A 15,858-nucleotide genomic window follows, 5' to 3' on the forward strand; every position below is an offset into this window, starting at 1 on the left:
GTGTGGGAGAGCGTGGTCGGCGGCGGCGCCGGCGGCGTTGGCGCGTCTTGGCTCAAGGCTTCCTTCGAGATCGATGCCGCCGCCGACGCGCCTTGGACGTGCCGCCCGGCGGCGGCCGGCTCGAGGCGCTTCGAGTTTGTGCCGCCGCCCGGCGCGACGCCGTGCCGTAGCGCGTAGGGATAGTCGTAAATAACGATGCAAAATGAAAACGGACACCTCTACTATGAGAGGCCCCGAGACCCGACACCACACAGTGCGAAGCACCGCACGGTCAGAGATCCGCTGTTATGTGTTATCATCTGATTCTGAACAGTTAAGTCGATCATGGAGATCCGCCTGGAGGTCCATCCTACCACACGCACAGTGATCATAGTTCATCCGCACCGCCCCACGCTGCCGCCACTCTCAGCGACCAATGCTCGCGGCCGGGCAACGCGCCCGTCTGGCTGCTGGCGAAGCGGACCACGAGCGCGTTGAAGAGCTCGGGCTCCTTCAGGTAGGCCGGGTGCGGCGCGTCGGGGAGGACGCACAGCTGGTGCGCCGCAAAGGTGCGCTCGTGCGCCTACGTGACAAGCTCACCAGGGTCAGGGCGCCGATGCGGTGCCGTGCCGAGTGCCGAGACACCGCGTGGAGAAGATCAAGGGTTGGAAACGCAGTGTCGCTCAGCCGAATACCAGCCGAATACCGATCCAGCCGCGCATGTGTCCTCTCTCGAGAGCTGGGCGGGATGGCTGCCGCGTCGACGCTCGTGCGCCTGCTCCTTAGCCGAGGTTGGCTGGTCGAGCGCGCCCCACACGAGGAGGGCGGGCACGCTCGACGGCCCGCTCGCGTTGCCGCGAATCCCGAGCGCGCTCACTGAGACATACCCTGCCACGCTCGGCGCCGTCTTTGGGTCGAGCACAAACGGCGCGCCGACAGAGCCGCCCGCCGAGGCGGCGACGACGAGGACGGAGCGCGGGCTCGCCGGCCAGCCGAGCGCCTTGAGGAAGCTACGCAGCAGGCTCGTGCGAACTGCCTCGGAGGCGTACTCGCCCGCGTAGTGCTTCAGCTCGAGCGCGACGACGCGAAAGCCGGCCTCGGCGAGCGCGTCGATCGTGCCCACCCACTTCCACGTGTCGGCGGTAAAGACCATGCCGTGGAGCAGCACCACTAGTCGCTTGGACGAGGCAGGTCCGGCTTGGAGGTAGCGCAGTGGCTCCGAGAGGTTGACGTCCGCCGTCTTCTCGGCGATCATGCCGCGATCTTCATAATTTGCGCGCAGCGAAGCCTCGAGATCAGTTCCGCGCGCGACGCCGTGCGTCAGCAGCGTGGCGCACAGCGCGAGCGGCAGCGGCGCTCTCATGGTGTGTCACACACCGCGGGTTGATGGAGCAGGATTGGCAGCACGAAGGGGTACCGGTACTCGAGCACCTCCTGAGTCACACCGGAGGCACCATGTCCGAGGAGGCCACCGGCCAAAAGCGCATGTCTTGAAGGTCCGATACTGGAAGCCCATATAGGCACCTTACAGATAGACAAGTGTTGTCATGACATCAACAGAGTCAGAGTAGAAGAATCTGACCTGGGGGCCGATGTGACCAAGCGCTGGTAGCGTGGTTTTACCGCCCACCCGTGATCTCACAGTGTGCCGGCAGTCGCCGAGGCCCGAGCAGTGTCGCTGACACAAGCCGCAGCAAGCACAAGTGACTGAGGGCCAGTGAGGGCGAGCCCATCGCTGTCAGTGTCACAACTGTGTGTGGCAGCCGCACAATCTGTGCAGAGCGTGTGAGCAGTAGAGGAGCTGCTCTCCCAGGCTTCTGTCGCAAAGAGATGCATGCCACCGAAGGCGCTGTCTGTCGAGGTGTTCGCCGAGCGGGCCGCGGCGCAGGTTGGAGGACACCATCTCTCTCTCTCCCGTCACCGACGAGCGCATTGGACTTTTCACTCCGGACAAAGACGGGTACACGCACACGAGCCGCGGTCGACACTGCTCTGGCAGCGTGCACCTCGATCCTGCACCGTGTTTGTTATGACCCCCCCCAATGAACATACCAGTGAGGGAGGGCGAGACGATCGAGGGGTCCCGTACCATGCGGAATCGACCCTATCCAGTGCTCAAGTGCTCAAGCCGCGGTCGTGTACCCGTCTTATTGCAATAGCGGCGAGCGAGGCGCGGGACCGTCTGTGGCGACGTGGGTCGCGTCCTCCGATTTCCGTCAACTCAGCATCCACACCCTCTACTCGAGTAGAGTCGGCGGCGAGGGGCAGAAATAGAATTTTACCACGAAACTCCCTCGCACGACACTAGGGTCTAGGCACAGGACTGGCGATCTCGCGAGAGAAAAGCGCCCGATCTCGCGCAATGCCCAATGCGGAGGCCAGCGCGATATTTCACCTGTTGTGTGGGTCAGCCAGGCTGCGCCACGCAGCTGGCCTTGTCGGTCGGTCGCGGCCTGCCTAGGCAGCCTCGCGATCGCGTCGCGAGGGAGCCTTACCCTTAGATGCTTGTACCAACCATCATGACGTGAACTTTCCCTAGTTAGTCAGAGCCGAGTGGCGTGCCTGCTCCACTGAGTGAGCACTGTGATCTGTCGATCGAGCACCTCCTTCCTCGCCTACGAGTAAAAAAACGAATCGGTGCACGGGACGGGGCAAAAACGCCAGGCTACACGGGAGGCACGTGTACCTCGCTACGGCACCATACCCGGTGAGGGAGGGCGAGACGATCGAGGGGTCCCGTACCATGCGGCATACCTAAAACAAAAAAAATGCGGAATAGACCCTATCCAGTGCTCACCATACCCTGTCCCCAACGTCCCATTAAAAGCACGTAATCTGCAACGACCATCCACCCAGACGGCGAGTGTATCCCGTGCCCGCACCGGCTGAGCAGTGCTGCATCTAGCGCCGCCTGCGACATTTGCCTCGAGGGCTTTTACTTGAAGGACTCGCGCGCGGCGTCCTCTGACATCTTTGCCGCCCCGGCCGAGCACTGCAAGCCTTGCCCGCCTAACGCCGTCTGCCCGCGCAACACCACCCTCGCTTCGCTGGTCGTCCCGCCCGGCCACTGGCGTGCGAGCCCCTTGAGCGCCGTGCTGACAGAGTGCAGCGCGTTTGGTGGCAACCGCTCTCCCCAGGAGCGCTGCAGCGGAGGAACGCATTGGGCCGGCGCCGGAGCAGGATATTGCGCCCCCGGCTTTACCGGCCCTGAATGCCAGCTCTGCGTTGCTCGGAACCACCATCTTGTTGATGGAGCGAGATGCGAGGCGTGCCAAGATGATGCGGAGATGGCGGGTCGCGTCGTCGCGGTCGGTCTCAGCCTCTGCATCGCGTGCGGCTTCCTGGCGTGGGCCTACTCGAAGCAGAGCTGGCGGCAGAAGGCGGCGGCGGGGGACGGCTTCCCGGAGGCGGGCGATGCGAACGGCGCGGGCAGCGCGGTTGTGGGGGGGGGCGGCTTCTTCCCGGAGGCGGGCGATGTGGGCGAAGCGGGCGAGGAGGAGGCCGAGGGCGGTGGTGTTGATGACGACGATGACGACAACCCGGAGCCAGATGCTGCAAAGGCCGCCTCTCGTTTGCCGCACCCGCGCGCCGGCACGATGGCTTCGGCCGCCACGATGGCTTCGGCCGGCGGGTCGTCGAGCGCTGCCACCACCACTCCCGCCTCCGGACCGGACGGCGGCGGCAGCCGCGGGGTCGGGCTGGGCGGCGATGCACTCGGATTTGCGCGATTTGGCGCTGTGCTTCGCCTCACTGACCTCATTGTCGAGTGGTGCATCGCGGTTGGCCTCCGGGCGAAATTTAAGATCCTGCTCAGCTTCTATCAGGTCTGCAGCGTCCTGTCAACCACCTACTCGGCGCGGCTGCCAGACAAATACACCAATTGGACCAACCGGCTGTTCAGAGTCATAAACGTCGATTGGACCAGGTTCTTTATGCCCGCCCAATGCTTGCCCTATTCTTTGCGACTCGTAGCCATTGCCGTCGGCCCTGTCGCTGTCATCGCCCTGCTGCTGCTCGGGGGCGTAGCGCTGCGAGCAAAGCGCTGGTTGGCAGGAGCGGCTACGAGCGGCAGCGGCAGCAGCAGCGGCGGCGGCGGCGGCGGCGGCGGCGGCAACAGCGGCAGCAGCAGCAGCGGCGGCGGCGGCGGCGGCAACAGCAGTGGCAGCAACAGCAGCAGCAGCGCCGACTCCTCGCCGAGCCCACCCAGTGGCTTTGCCAAGGTCGTTCTTCACGGCGTCCTGGCAATGACGCCACCAAGCCTCCTCATCATATTCTGCTTCGTGTCGCCCGTGAGCGCCTCCATTTTCCGCGCGTGGGCTTGCACAGCATATACCATTTCGCAGCCTGATGCGCCTCTGGAGCAGGTCTCGTACATGATGGAGGATGCCCGTGTGGAATGCGGCACCGGCCAACACGATTCGATCACTCTCCTCGCCGGCCTCCTACTCGGCGTCTGGCCGTTTGGCTCGCTGGTCCTGAACGCGCTGCTCCTGATCCCGTGTGGCAGGGCACTGCGGTCTCGCAACTCCACCGCAATCACCCGCGCCACGGCTTTCCTCCACGCAGAATACAAGGTGAACTGGTACTGGTGGGAGGAGCTCGAGCTGGCGCGCAAGATATTGCTGACCGGCGCGGTGCTGCTAATCCCGGAGGAGCGCGCCTTCCTTCGCCTCGTGGTGGCGACCCTCATCTGCTCGTGCCACGTCGCGCTCGTCGCCGCCATCAAGCCGTACAAGCGTATCGAGGATTCTGTCCTCGCTGTCGCGACGAGCCTGGTCCTCCTTCTCATTTTCCTGGGCGCCAATTGGATCTCGATCTTCCTGCGCGTCGAGGAGCGCACCGGCCGAGACGATGCCGTCGCCGTCCTGGGCTTCTCCGACGTCTACGCCATGGCAGATGCGATGGTCGTCCTGACCGTCGCGGTCCTCCTCGGTTTCCTCGTCGCTGCGATTGCAGCCGCGCGCCGCATGGCTCGCAAACCAATACTCCGGCTCTCCTCGACCAAGCAGGCGCCCGAGCTGACTCTGGGCACCGGCCTGACGTGGCACCTCTTCAACAGCCACGTATGGTCCTCCGGTCAAGACGCCGCCGCCGTCATCAAGACCGAGCTGCGTCACCTGCTGCCCGGCATCAAGATCTTTCTCGACGTGGACGACCTCGAGGACCTCGGCTCCTTGGAGGAGTACATCCAGCGCTCTCAAGTCATCCTCATCTTTATGACCAAGGGGTACTGGCGCAGCAAGAACTGCCTGCGAGAGGTGTATGCGTCGCTGGGCCAGGGCAAGCCGCTCGTGCTGGTCCAAGAGATCGACCCGACGAAGGGAGGAGGCACCCTTGAGGAGCTGCGCGCCGAGTGCCCGCCCGCACTGAGGACGGCCATCTTTGGCGCCGGCCGCCGCGTCGTGACGTGGCACCGCAAGGTTGAATTTCAGGCCGTCTCGCTCAAGATGATCGCCGAGGGGCTGCTGCTGCACACGCCCACCTATCTGACGGAGACGTCGCTCTCCCTCGTCGTGCCGGGGGAGACCCAGCTGCACGACCTCGCCTTCACCAAGCCTGTTGTGGTTTGGGCCTCGCCCGCCAACGATGGCGCGAGGGCCCTGGCCGCTGAACTCGCGAGAACCTTTGTCGGCCTCACCGTCACGGAGGACGCGCCCGAGACGGCGACCCACATGCTCCTCTACCTCTCCAGTGCGAGCTTTACGGACCCACGGCTCGCTGAGCAGGTCGAGGCGGCGCGCGCCGCGAGGCTGCCGATCGTGCTAGCGCACGAGAACGACCCTCAGCGTGGTGGCTGCCCGTTCTCGCGCTTTTTCAAGACCACGCCGCAGGAGCTCGTCTCCGGCGGCCTATACGACGCACTCGCGATCGCCTTCTTTTGCGGACCGCACCGCGAGGCGCCCCGCCTCATCCCCTGGCGCCACACTAACCTCCCGCTCACTGAGGGGGATTTCGACGAGCCGGTAGGTGTCGCTCTCGCTCCTGGCAAAGGCTCTCGGTGCGAGCCGGGCAAGTCGGACGCTCCGCGCACGATCCTCCGCCGTCGCCATCCGGCGTAGGGCCTCGCTCACGCCGGGCTCGCCCGTTTAGACTGTAAGGCAGTGTCACCTCGGGGGGGGGGGGGGGGGGAGGGGTCGCTGCGTGAACAGGCTGTTGTCCCTCCTGCGGCAACGGGCAGCACAGCGTCGGCGGGTGTGTGTGAGTGGCGGCGACAAAGGACCACCGGTTTGTATTATTAACAACGAAGGCGCTCTCCAAAAGGACAAAATGGGGGGGCTTTATGCCCATCGACGAGATACAGCTTCTTGGATAGATGGATGGCGTCCGCGCCGCAACATGGAGGCAAAGGAACAGCCCAGCACACGACGGGGACGACGCGCCCCGGGTTCAGCGGAACACGCGAACATAGCGCGGCGGCCTCGGTGTGTGCGCGGGTGCGCGGGGTGCGTGGGCAAGTGCAGAAAACCCCCCGGGACCGCGTATACGCATCTCTTCTCAGTTCACAAAAGCTACGACGGGCACGACGGCCAAACGCGGTAAGAGAGAGATGAACGCAGTGGGCGAGCCAGGGAAACGGCCAGGATCCGAGTTCATCCTACGCTCACCATAGCCACTGCGGCCCGGTGCCGCCGGCCGGCTCGGTCGCACCTCGGCTCCCTTCGCCTTAGTTCTCGGCGTCGACCGCCGCAGTCCGGAGCCACGTGACAAACGGCTCGACGCAGCGGCGAAGCGACGGCCTCAACGTCTCCGCCCACCCCAGCAGCAGCTCCTCCTCTATCAAGTCGGCCTCCCAGAGCGCCTTGAGCAGCGGCGCCGCCTGCGCCAGCAGCGCCGCCTCGCCCAGCGAGTCGCACGTCGCGCGCAGCAGCTCGAGCTGCGCCTCGCGCCGGTCGGCGCACCGGCACACCAGCCACCCCACCGGCTGCTGCCACGCGCCGACCACCTACAGGACATGCCTCGGACGTGTCCTGCACGTGTCCTGGGCACGGGCTGCGGTCACGCGCCGACCACCTCGGCCGCCGCCGCAGTCGAGGCGGCCCCGCTCGGGTCGGCGGCCAAATCGACGCCGGCGGCGGCGAGGCGCGCTACCACGACGGAGAGCAGCGGCGCGAGGAGCCTAGAGGACGGTCGGTAGAAGGTTCGGAGAAGCTCGGCTGGCGGCTCGAGGCCGGCGAGCAGGAGGGGCGCGCCGCTGCGGCGCGTGCTCCTCGCATAGCACCAGCAGCCCGCCGCACACTGCGAGCGGTCCAGCGGCGTGCTCCGCCAGCTGCGCCACCACCTCCACAAGTGGGCGGCCGCGCGCGCTGAGGACGGCGCTCGCAAGCTCCGACTCACGCTTGAGACGCGCGTCCGCGGCCGCCTTCGCGCTCGCCGCCGCCGCCGCCAGCTCGGCCGCCGCCGCCTCCCGCTGCTCGGTCGCCAGCCGCTCCTTTTCTGCCGCCTCGGCCGCATCCTTGGCCGCCTTTGCCTCGCGCGCCTCCTTTCGCTCGCGGTCGCGCTCCGCCTTGCTCTTCGGCCCCTTTGCGCCGCCGCCGCCCGCGGCCGCCGCCTCCTGCGCCTTCTTGGCAGCCACACGCTCGAGGCGCTCCTTCTCTCTCCGCTTCTCCTCCGGGTCCTCGTCGGCAATCGCGTGGAGCTGCTCCTCGAGCATCTGGCGGTACTCCTCGAACTCGCCGCGGAAGCGGCCGACCTTTTGGTCCTCGATGACCCAGATCTCCTTGCAGACCTTGTTGATGAGCTCGACGTTGTGCGTGATGACGAGCACGCCGCCCTTGGTGAGGGTGAGGGTGAGGGTGAGGGTGAGGGTGAGGGTGAGGGTGAGGGTGAGGGTGAGGGTGAGGGTGGGGGTGAGGGTGAGGGTGGGGGTGGGGGTGGGGGTGAGGGTGAGGGTGAGGGCGAGGGTGGGGGTGAGGGTGAGGGTGAGGGTGAGGGTGAGGGTGAGGGTGAGGGTGCCTTGAAGTGCTTGAGCCCCTCGACGAGGCAGTCCACCTAATGATGATAATAATAATCATAATACTAATAATAACAATAATAATAACAATACTAAGAATGAGAAACGAGGCAGTCCACCGTCTCAAGGTCGAGGTGGTTGGTCGGCTCGTCGAGCAGCAGGAGGTGCGTCTTGCGCAGCCCCATCTCGACGAAGACGACGCGCGACTTCTGGCCGCCCGAGAGGGTCGCGATCTCCTGCAGGTGGTGGTGGCCCTCGAGCCCAAACTTGCCCAGCGCGTTGCGGATCATCTGCACGTTGAGCTCGGGGAAGGTGTGCCGCAGGTACGAGACGGGCGTGAGCGCCTCGCCGGCAGCGAGCCGCACGCCCTTGGCCAGCTGGTCGGTCGAGTGCTGGTTGTAGAAGCCGATCTTGCACATGCGCGACTGGCGCACCTCTCCCTGCGTCGGCTCGAGCTCGCCCAGCATGAGCTTGAGCAGCGTCGACTTGCCCGTGCCGTTTGCTCCGACGAGTGCGATCCGCGAGTCCATGTTGAGCCCAAAGTCGACGCCGGTGAAGAGGAGGGGGCCCGGCTTGACGAGGGGAGGCCCGTCGGGGTTGGCCGGGTCCTCGCTCTCGATGCTGTACCGAAAGTCGACCTCGTCGACGGCGAGGATCGGCATCGGGATCTCGCCCGCCACCGGAAACGTGATGTGCATGTTGAGTCTGCCGGCGAGCGAGTGGGGTCGGCTGCGGGCGAGCGAGTGGGGTCGGCTGCGGGCGAGCGAGTGGGGTCGGCTGTGGGCGAGCGAGTGGGGTCGGCTGTGGGCGAGCGAGTGGGGTCGGCTGTGGGCGAGCGAGTGGGGTCGGCTGTGGGCGAGCGAGTGGGGTCTGCTGTGGGCGAGTGGGTGAGCTCGGCTGCGGGCGAGGGGGCTGCCGCAGCAGCTGCCGCACCCCTTGATCTCGTCGAGCATGCCCTGCTCGTCATCGGAGCCGTCGCCGCCGCCCGCGCCGCCAAACCCGGCGAGCTCCCTCTGCTTTTGCGACGCCTTGCCCAGCACCAGCTGCATCTGCTTCTTGTACGCGGTCGTGTCGGCGCCGCCGTCCTTCTTGCCGAGCTCCTTGCTAACCTTGCCCTGCCTGCGCAGATCCTTGAGCTTCTTCTGCTGCCGCGTGTACTCCGCCTGGTACTCCTCGAGCCGCGTCGAGAAGACCTTTGCGAAGGTCTCGTACCCGCCCTTGTAGTCCTGCAGCTTCGACTGCCAGCAGTGCAGCGTGTCGGTGCAGACGGTGCCCAGAAAGTCGCGGTCGTGCGAGACGACCACGAGCGTGTGCTTCCACTTTTGGAGGTAGCCCTCGTTGGTTATCCTGGAGCCACACTGAGGTAAGAGCGAGGTTCGCTTACGCAGCCGATGGCGCGGCTTGCGGAACAGCGCGCGCGCGAGCGAGATCCGCATCCGCCAGCCGCCCGAAAAGGAGGCCGTCGGCCACGCCTTTTGCTCCTCGAGAAACTGGAGGCCGGAGAGGATGGCGGAGGCGCGCTGCTCGGCCGAGTCGGCGCCGATGTCTTGCAGCTCGTCGTACACCTCGTTGAGCCGCTCCTCGTCGTACCGGACCACGTCCTGGATCGTGATGTCGCCGTCCTTGTCCTTCTCCTCGAGCACCGTCACCTCGCGCCCCTCAAAGGTCAGCTTGGCGCCGACGGCGAAGGAGTCGCCCTGCAGCTTGGCCTCCTTGATGTAGCGCACGCCGCCCGCCTCCAGCTCGTCCGGCGTGATCCCGTTCGACTCGTCCAGCGACAGGTTGTACGCGTCGGTCAGCCTCTCGAGCGTCCTCGCCTCGGCGAGCAGCGCGGTGCGGCGCGTGTCGGCGGCGACGACCATCTGCAGCGCGGTGATCTCGTCGGAGGCGGCCACCTCCTGCTCGACGAGCAGAATGTCCGTGTTCGGCGGGATGGCCTTTTTGATCTCCTCGCACGTGCCGTAGCCGATCGCGTGCATGAGCGTCGACTTGCCGCAGCCGTTGGGGCCAATCAGGCCGTAGCGGTGCCCGTGGATCAGGGCGAGGCGCGCGTCCTTGAAGAGCGCCTTGCCGCCCATGGAGATGGAGAAGCGCGGGCAGATGATGTCGTCGGAGCCCTCCATCTTGTTGCCAGGGGGTCGCGCCGCGCGAGACCTCGCCTAACACCCGCGTACGCGTTAAAAAAAAAACTTTGTTATCCCGTATTCGGATTTTGCTATTTGTTCGTGGGGTATATGGCAGATTTGTCAATGGTACCGCGTCTGCGACGCGGGCCTCTTGCGGCACCCTTTACATACATCTTGCGCGCTGCAGGCGCGGTCAAAATACATGTAACGCAAAAAACAAATCATCAGCCCTCCAGGCCCCAAATGACGTGTGAGTGTTAGAGTTGTTTGGTATTGCTAAAAATCTCTCTCTCTAAATAACGCAACAAAAAATCACAACAAAGCCCCTAGCGTTTCCCGTAATTACCAAGAGTTGCCAGCGTGACCACAGCGCACAGGAAACCCAGAACGTCGCCTCGAGACAAACAATGGTGCGCGCGCCCGCCCCGCCCGCGCCCACGGCGGCCCGCGCGCGCGCGCGCGCGGTAGTAGGAGTAGGCTGCGGGTCGTACCGCACCGGTGGTTCACCACCGGTCGCTGGTCCTCGGGAGCAACGAACCGAGCAGCCAGAACCATGTGCGCCAAACAGCAGCACATTTAGCGACTAGCAGAGCACCAGTCGAGGTGCTGCCCGCCGAGGCCCGAGCACGCGAGGAAGCGCGAGACGGGGCGGCGTGTGGGCCGCCCGGCGAGCAAAACGACCGGTGCCGCGCGCGTCGCGTGCGTCAAGCAGTCGAGAAGGTCGAGAAGGTCGAGAAAGAAGGTCGAGTCTCGAGAAGGTCGAGAAGGTCGAGAAGGTCGAGAAGGGCGAGAATAGGGTGCCCACAGGACCCAAAAAAAGAAAAGAAAAAAGAAATGGGCCACCCCCGATCGCAGCACTTCGTGTTGGAGACATGGAGAGTCGAGATATTGAGAGTGTGACTAGGAGGGTGGGACGCTGGGGATTCTCAAAGGTATACCCTTGGAATGGCCGGATCCAGCCTTAAAAGTACGAGATCGCGCGCGCTTCGCGCGCTGCACCGCCTGTTCTCCGCGGCTGCGTGACGAACGCGCGTGCCGTGTACCAGCAGAGTTGGGCGCGCGCGGCGCGACGGCGCCCGCGAGGGAAGGCGCGGGTGCAGCGGCCGCCGGCGGCCGTACCGCCCGCCAGCCGGCGCAGCAGCGGCCAGCGCAGCGGCCGCCGGCGCAGCAGCCAGAGCAGCCGGTGCGCGCCTTGCGAGGCGAGTACTGCCGCCCGGCAGCCTTGAGGCGGCCGGGCGGCAGTACTCGTTCGAACTTTGCGAGCCGTGCGCGCGCCGAGGCGCCCGCGGCGCCGCGCCCGCCCGGCTGCCAGTAGGAGGCGGCGCAATATGGCCTATAGTACAGCCCTTGAGGAGGAGGAAGAGGCTGGCTGGCAGTGCTGTATGCCGCCGAGGGGCAGTTTTGGGGTGCTGTCCCCATCCCAGGGGGCTGCAGAAGGCGTCCGCAACCGGGACAACCCGCCCCCCCCGCCGAGGCCGGTCGAAGCCCACTTGAGCACAGCCATGAGGAGTCCTCTTGGTGCTCCTGGCGGCCGTTCAAAGCTCGGGCGCGCGCCGAGGGGGGGGGGGGGTCTTGCTTGCTCCACATCGAGCGCGCCATCGGTCCGGACCGGTGCGCGCAATGAGGGTAGGCCTGCACAAGGTCTGAGCCGCGGGCGCTCGGCGCCAAGTGCAGTGTCACGCATGCATGCGAAGGGGACACAATGGGGAACCCTCGTTTCCTAGTCACTCGGTCCCCCAACTACGGAGGAGGCCTCGCTCCTATTGGAACACTCCAACACATCAGATTTGCCTCGTGCGTCCCTTTTTGAGTCGGAAAGCTATTTTCTTTTGGGTCCTGTGGGCACCCTACAGTAGCCTAGTAGTTTCGACTGCCGTGTGCCCCGAGGCGCGAGGGCGGAGGGCCGCTGGGGGACGGGAACGCTGGCGTAGATGATGGTATTACACACCGGCGCACACTCGAGGGTCAACACATACATGGTGTTTCTTACCTACCTTACCCTTTGCATTACCTCCACGCTTCAGCCAACGCTGGCCACGTGCCAGCCCCGATCACAGTGCGACCCAGCAGCAGCGCTGGGCTCTGCGGCACAAAGAATCGTTCGGTCGCACCTCGGCTCGTTGTCATCTTCCAACCGCCTCCTCGGACAGGGTTTTGGAGGCTCGGGGTGGAGGGCCAGTGCTGCAGCGAGCCGCTCGCGCTCGAACGCAGTCGGCGCTCCCTGCACGCTGCGTGGGATGCGGTGGCAGGCCGTGCCGCAAAACCAGGGCCTCTGGACTTTGGTCGGTCCAGCTCTGTGAGAGCACGCCCTGTCCCAGCTGTTGTGCTCGGCCGAGCTTTTGCTCGGTCGCGGCCCTGGCTCCATGGCGGCGCGGCGCTGCCCTGTCGTTCGGCCCGCCACGACGCCGTTGGGCTGCCGGCTAGGGGAGACACCAGCGTCGAGGAAGAGGACGGCCGAGTCGGGAGCGCCGGCTCCGCTCTAGGATCAGCGCTACTTGCACGAGCTGCTCCTCCTGCGCACGGATGTCTCCTCCTCGGAGGTCCGACCACCCCTGCACTCCGAAGTGGGCCCTGAGCTCGGCTAGCGCCCCGTGGGGCATGACACTCGGCTGCCCGTCCTCCCTCTTTCTCGTGCGCGCCTGTTCAAGGCTGTCTCGCAGGTGTGTGGCCTCGCCAGGCGAGAGCCCCTCCGCCAGCCTGTGCTCGGGTTCCCACCTGTCCGTATCCCCCAGTAGGGGGAAGCCCTTCCATTGCACGAGGTATTCCAGCTCGTTCGGCGCTCCGGACTCGCGGACGTCGACGATGCGCTCGATCTCGTACCCCTGCCGGTACTTGTCGATCTCTTCCTGGAGCGGCGCGACGTGACGAGGCGGGTCCTCGCCGTGCCACTTGTCGGAGGAGGCCCGGAGCCAGCGCACTGCCACCGCGTCCCGCAGCGTGACACCCACCACAGGTTCTTGTATTCCAGTGCGATCTTGTTTTCCCAGCTGGACGTTCGCCCTTGGGTATGCACCAGCAGGCGATCGCTCATGACCTCCCACGGGGCCCACCCCTTGGCGTGGTACATGTCAACCCATCTCACTAGGCCCAGCCCAACAGACGGCTTCTGAGGAAGCCGTCGCCCGCGCCTTGCCTGTCGCGCGAATCGTGTTGTGCGCGATTCCTTCTCAGTCGTTCTTCACACGGCAATCGCAGAGTAGATTGTGAAAGAGCTTGCCTGCGGCGAGGGCGCCGTGCCCAGTGTAAAGAAAGAAATTTTACGCTAGGGAGCACATCGCGGAGCACTTGGACGGCACTTGGAGTGCAGTCGGCAACCTCACATCCAGGGCCGGGGAGCTCAGAAGCGCACCCAGCGGGCCGGATGATCGGTATCGGGTTACGGGCTAGAGAGCCCTAGCCCCGGGGGTGCGCGGTCGCAGGGCCATAACACAGGTCTCCGAGGGATAGCTCCGCGCTCCGGGTTTCCCCTAGCAGCAGAACGCACCCTCTACTCAGAGCTAGTAATACGAGAATACTCTCCGAGGGTTAGCCCCGCGTACCAGGTTTCCCCTTAACTGCAGCACGCCCCCTCTACTCGGAGCTAGTGATACGGGAATACGTACCGCCCCCACGCAGTACCTGTACTACTCGACGATAATACAAGAATACGCAGCTTGGAAGTTGCAGACGCCTATAAAGAAAAAACAGCACGCTAAATTTCGGCGGCTAAAAAGCAAAGGACGGGCGCTTTTGATCGGCAAAGCAAAGTTGGAGTAACGGCGACCGCGTCACCACAATGCCAGTCGCCTGTCGAGCAGCCTTGGCGGCGCGCATGCGCCGCAGGGTTGACCGACGGCCGCGCGCCTCGAGCCTCTCGCTCCACTCGCGGCACGACGCACCCCGCGCGCCGGTCAGCGCAACAGGAGTATTGCGACATGCTGCACAACGCCAAGGACAGCACTGAGAAGCTGGCGCCAGTCGCCCACCAGCATGTCTCAGCACCGGGTGAGGGAGCATGCTGCGCACGCTGATGCAGCACGAGGTCACCACCAATCAGGCCCTCACGCCACTGCACGGCCGCCCTCGAGCACCAGCAGCCGCGCTGCGCCATGCTCAAGCTCAGGAGGCCACCCTGCTTCTCGCAGCTTTGTGCAGCGCAGCGAGCGAGCAGCGCCGCACCAGGCGGACCCATGGCGTACTCAGCCAGCCGTGAGGCGGAGGCAGGCCGAGTGAGCGCGAGCCGCGCGGGAGGCCATGCCCCGCGCACCGGCGAGCGAGTGGCACGAAAGAGTGCAAGAGTCGCGCATGCTTTTGCGTAACGGTGGGCAACGCGGTAAAATTCTTTCCAGGCCTCTTGCCGGCTCGCCTCGACCTGTCACTCGTCTCAGTGCAAACTTTCGTCTCAATATGTGGTGGAGATCCGCTCTACTCCTGCTCCTGCTCTCGTTCCGTCAATCCAGCGGCTCCGCTGAGGACGAGGCCGTCCCGCGGATGTTGCAGCTCTTCCAGCAGGCGGTCGCGTACGACGGCACACTCCCGCTCACGGTGCTGCCGTTTGACCTGGCCGGCGAGGGAGGCGGTCAGAGTCCCGCCGCTGGCGGCTCGAGCGGCTCGGCGTGGAGCGTGGAGTTCGCGGTGCGCGAGGCTGCGCCCGCCGTCCCTCTCACGGAGCCAGCGCGCTCCTTTGACGCCGCCTTTGACAGCGTCGGCGCTGCGCTCATCGAGGGCAGGTTCGGCGAGGCGGGCGCGGGGCTGCACGCTCTGTGCGAGCGGGCGGCGGCGGCGGCGGCAGCGGCGGCGTCCCGAAGCGGCGGCGCTGATGCCGACGCGCGCAGGCGCGCGTCTGTCCTCGAGCCTTCGGGAGAGGTTTGCCGAGATTCGCCGAGATTGCCCGGGATGACCCGAGGCGGTGTCAGAATTAGGCTCGCGTCGGTCCTCGTGCCGTGGGGAGAGACGTGCGCGCTGCTGTCGGCGTACCTGCCTCCGGGGCGGGCGGACGAGCCGCCGCCGGCGCAGAGCGGGAGCGAGGACCACCGAAGGCTGACTCTGCTGCTGCTAGAGCTCGGCGGGCCGCTGCTCCACTACGCCCTCGTCGGCGTCGTTAATGAGGGAGGAGCGGTCATTCATTAGGCGGGCCGCTGCTCCACTACGCCCTCCTCGGCGTCCTCGCCGAGCCACTCGTGTCCGCCCAGTCGCTCGCCCGCCTCGCCGACGCCTCGAGCCGGCTCGGCGGCGGCGGCACGACTCGGCGCGCCGCCCTCGCCTCCGCCGTCGCCGCCGCGTCGTCGCCGTCGGTGGCGTCTCGCTCGAGGGCTGCGGACGAGCTGCGCAGGCGATCTCGCCTCATCTCGCTTTCATCTCGCTTTCATCTCGCTTTCATCTCGGGCCATCTCGCTTTCATCTCGGGCCATCTCGGGCCATCTCGGGCCATCTCGGGCCATCCGAGGGCGGGTGAGCTGCACGGTGAGAATAAGAAGACGAGTCATGATGACACAGGCAGGGGCTCTGCGATACCGCCGAGTCCTCGCCCTCCGACGAGGGAAGCGGCGAGGGGAAGGCGGAGGAGCTGGGGTTGAGCCGTTCTCGGCCGAGATATGCCGAGATATGATGGCGAGAGGATGGGCGAGAGTAGGCGGAGCGCCAGCTGGGCGTGCGCGTCTGCGCGGCGCTGCTGCTGCGGGCGCGCGCAGAGGGCCTCTCGCTGACAACCCTCTCTCTGTCTCTCTCTCTCTCTCTCTCTCTCTCTCTCTCTCTCTCTCTCTCCCTCCCTCCCTCTCTCTCTCTCTCCCTCTCTCTCTCTCTCCCTCTCTCTCTCTCTCCCTC

At 65.6% G+C, this 15,858-nt stretch overlaps 3 protein-coding genes across 3 annotated transcripts; 1 reads left to right on the forward strand and 2 right to left on the reverse strand.

Moving 5' to 3' along the window:
* Window positions 1-283: 283 nt before the first annotated feature.
* On the reverse strand, window positions 284-1,343 carry EMIHUDRAFT_435675 (hypothetical protein; the record flags this gene model as incomplete). The annotated part of the gene is made up of 2 exons (XM_005774081.1): window positions 284-562; window positions 736-1,343. Coding segments are annotated over 2 exons (796 nt in total), but the record flags the coding sequence as incomplete, so codon positions are not given.
* A 5,300-nt stretch (window positions 1,344-6,643) lies between these two features.
* On the reverse strand, window positions 6,644-10,077 carry EMIHUDRAFT_463753 (hypothetical protein; the record flags this gene model as incomplete). The annotated part of the gene is made up of 6 exons (XM_005774082.1): window positions 8,864-10,077; window positions 8,050-8,659; window positions 7,933-7,968; window positions 7,215-7,750; window positions 6,991-7,096; window positions 6,644-6,922 (listed from the first exon to the last, which is right to left on the reverse strand). The coding sequence occupies exons 1-6, from the start codon at window positions 10,051-10,053 to the stop codon at window positions 6,644-6,646; spliced, it is 2,757 nt and encodes a 918-aa protein (XP_005774139.1). The 5' UTR covers window positions 10,054-10,077.
* Window positions 10,078-14,413: 4,336 nt separating this feature from the next.
* EMIHUDRAFT_450807 (hypothetical protein) lies at window positions 14,414-15,552 on the forward strand (the record flags this gene model as incomplete). The annotated part of the gene is made up of 4 exons (XM_005774083.1): window positions 14,414-14,870; window positions 14,958-15,100; window positions 15,166-15,367; window positions 15,532-15,552. Coding segments are annotated over exons 1-4 (792 nt in total), but the record flags the coding sequence as incomplete, so codon positions are not given.
* Between the last annotated feature and the right edge of the window lie 306 nt (window positions 15,553-15,858).

Source organism: Emiliania huxleyi (assembly GCF_000372725.1).
Source record: "Emiliania huxleyi CCMP1516 unplaced genomic scaffold EMIHUscaffold_32, whole genome shotgun sequence".
In the NCBI taxonomy this organism is placed as follows: Eukaryota; Haptophyta; order Isochrysidales; family Noelaerhabdaceae; genus Emiliania; species Emiliania huxleyi.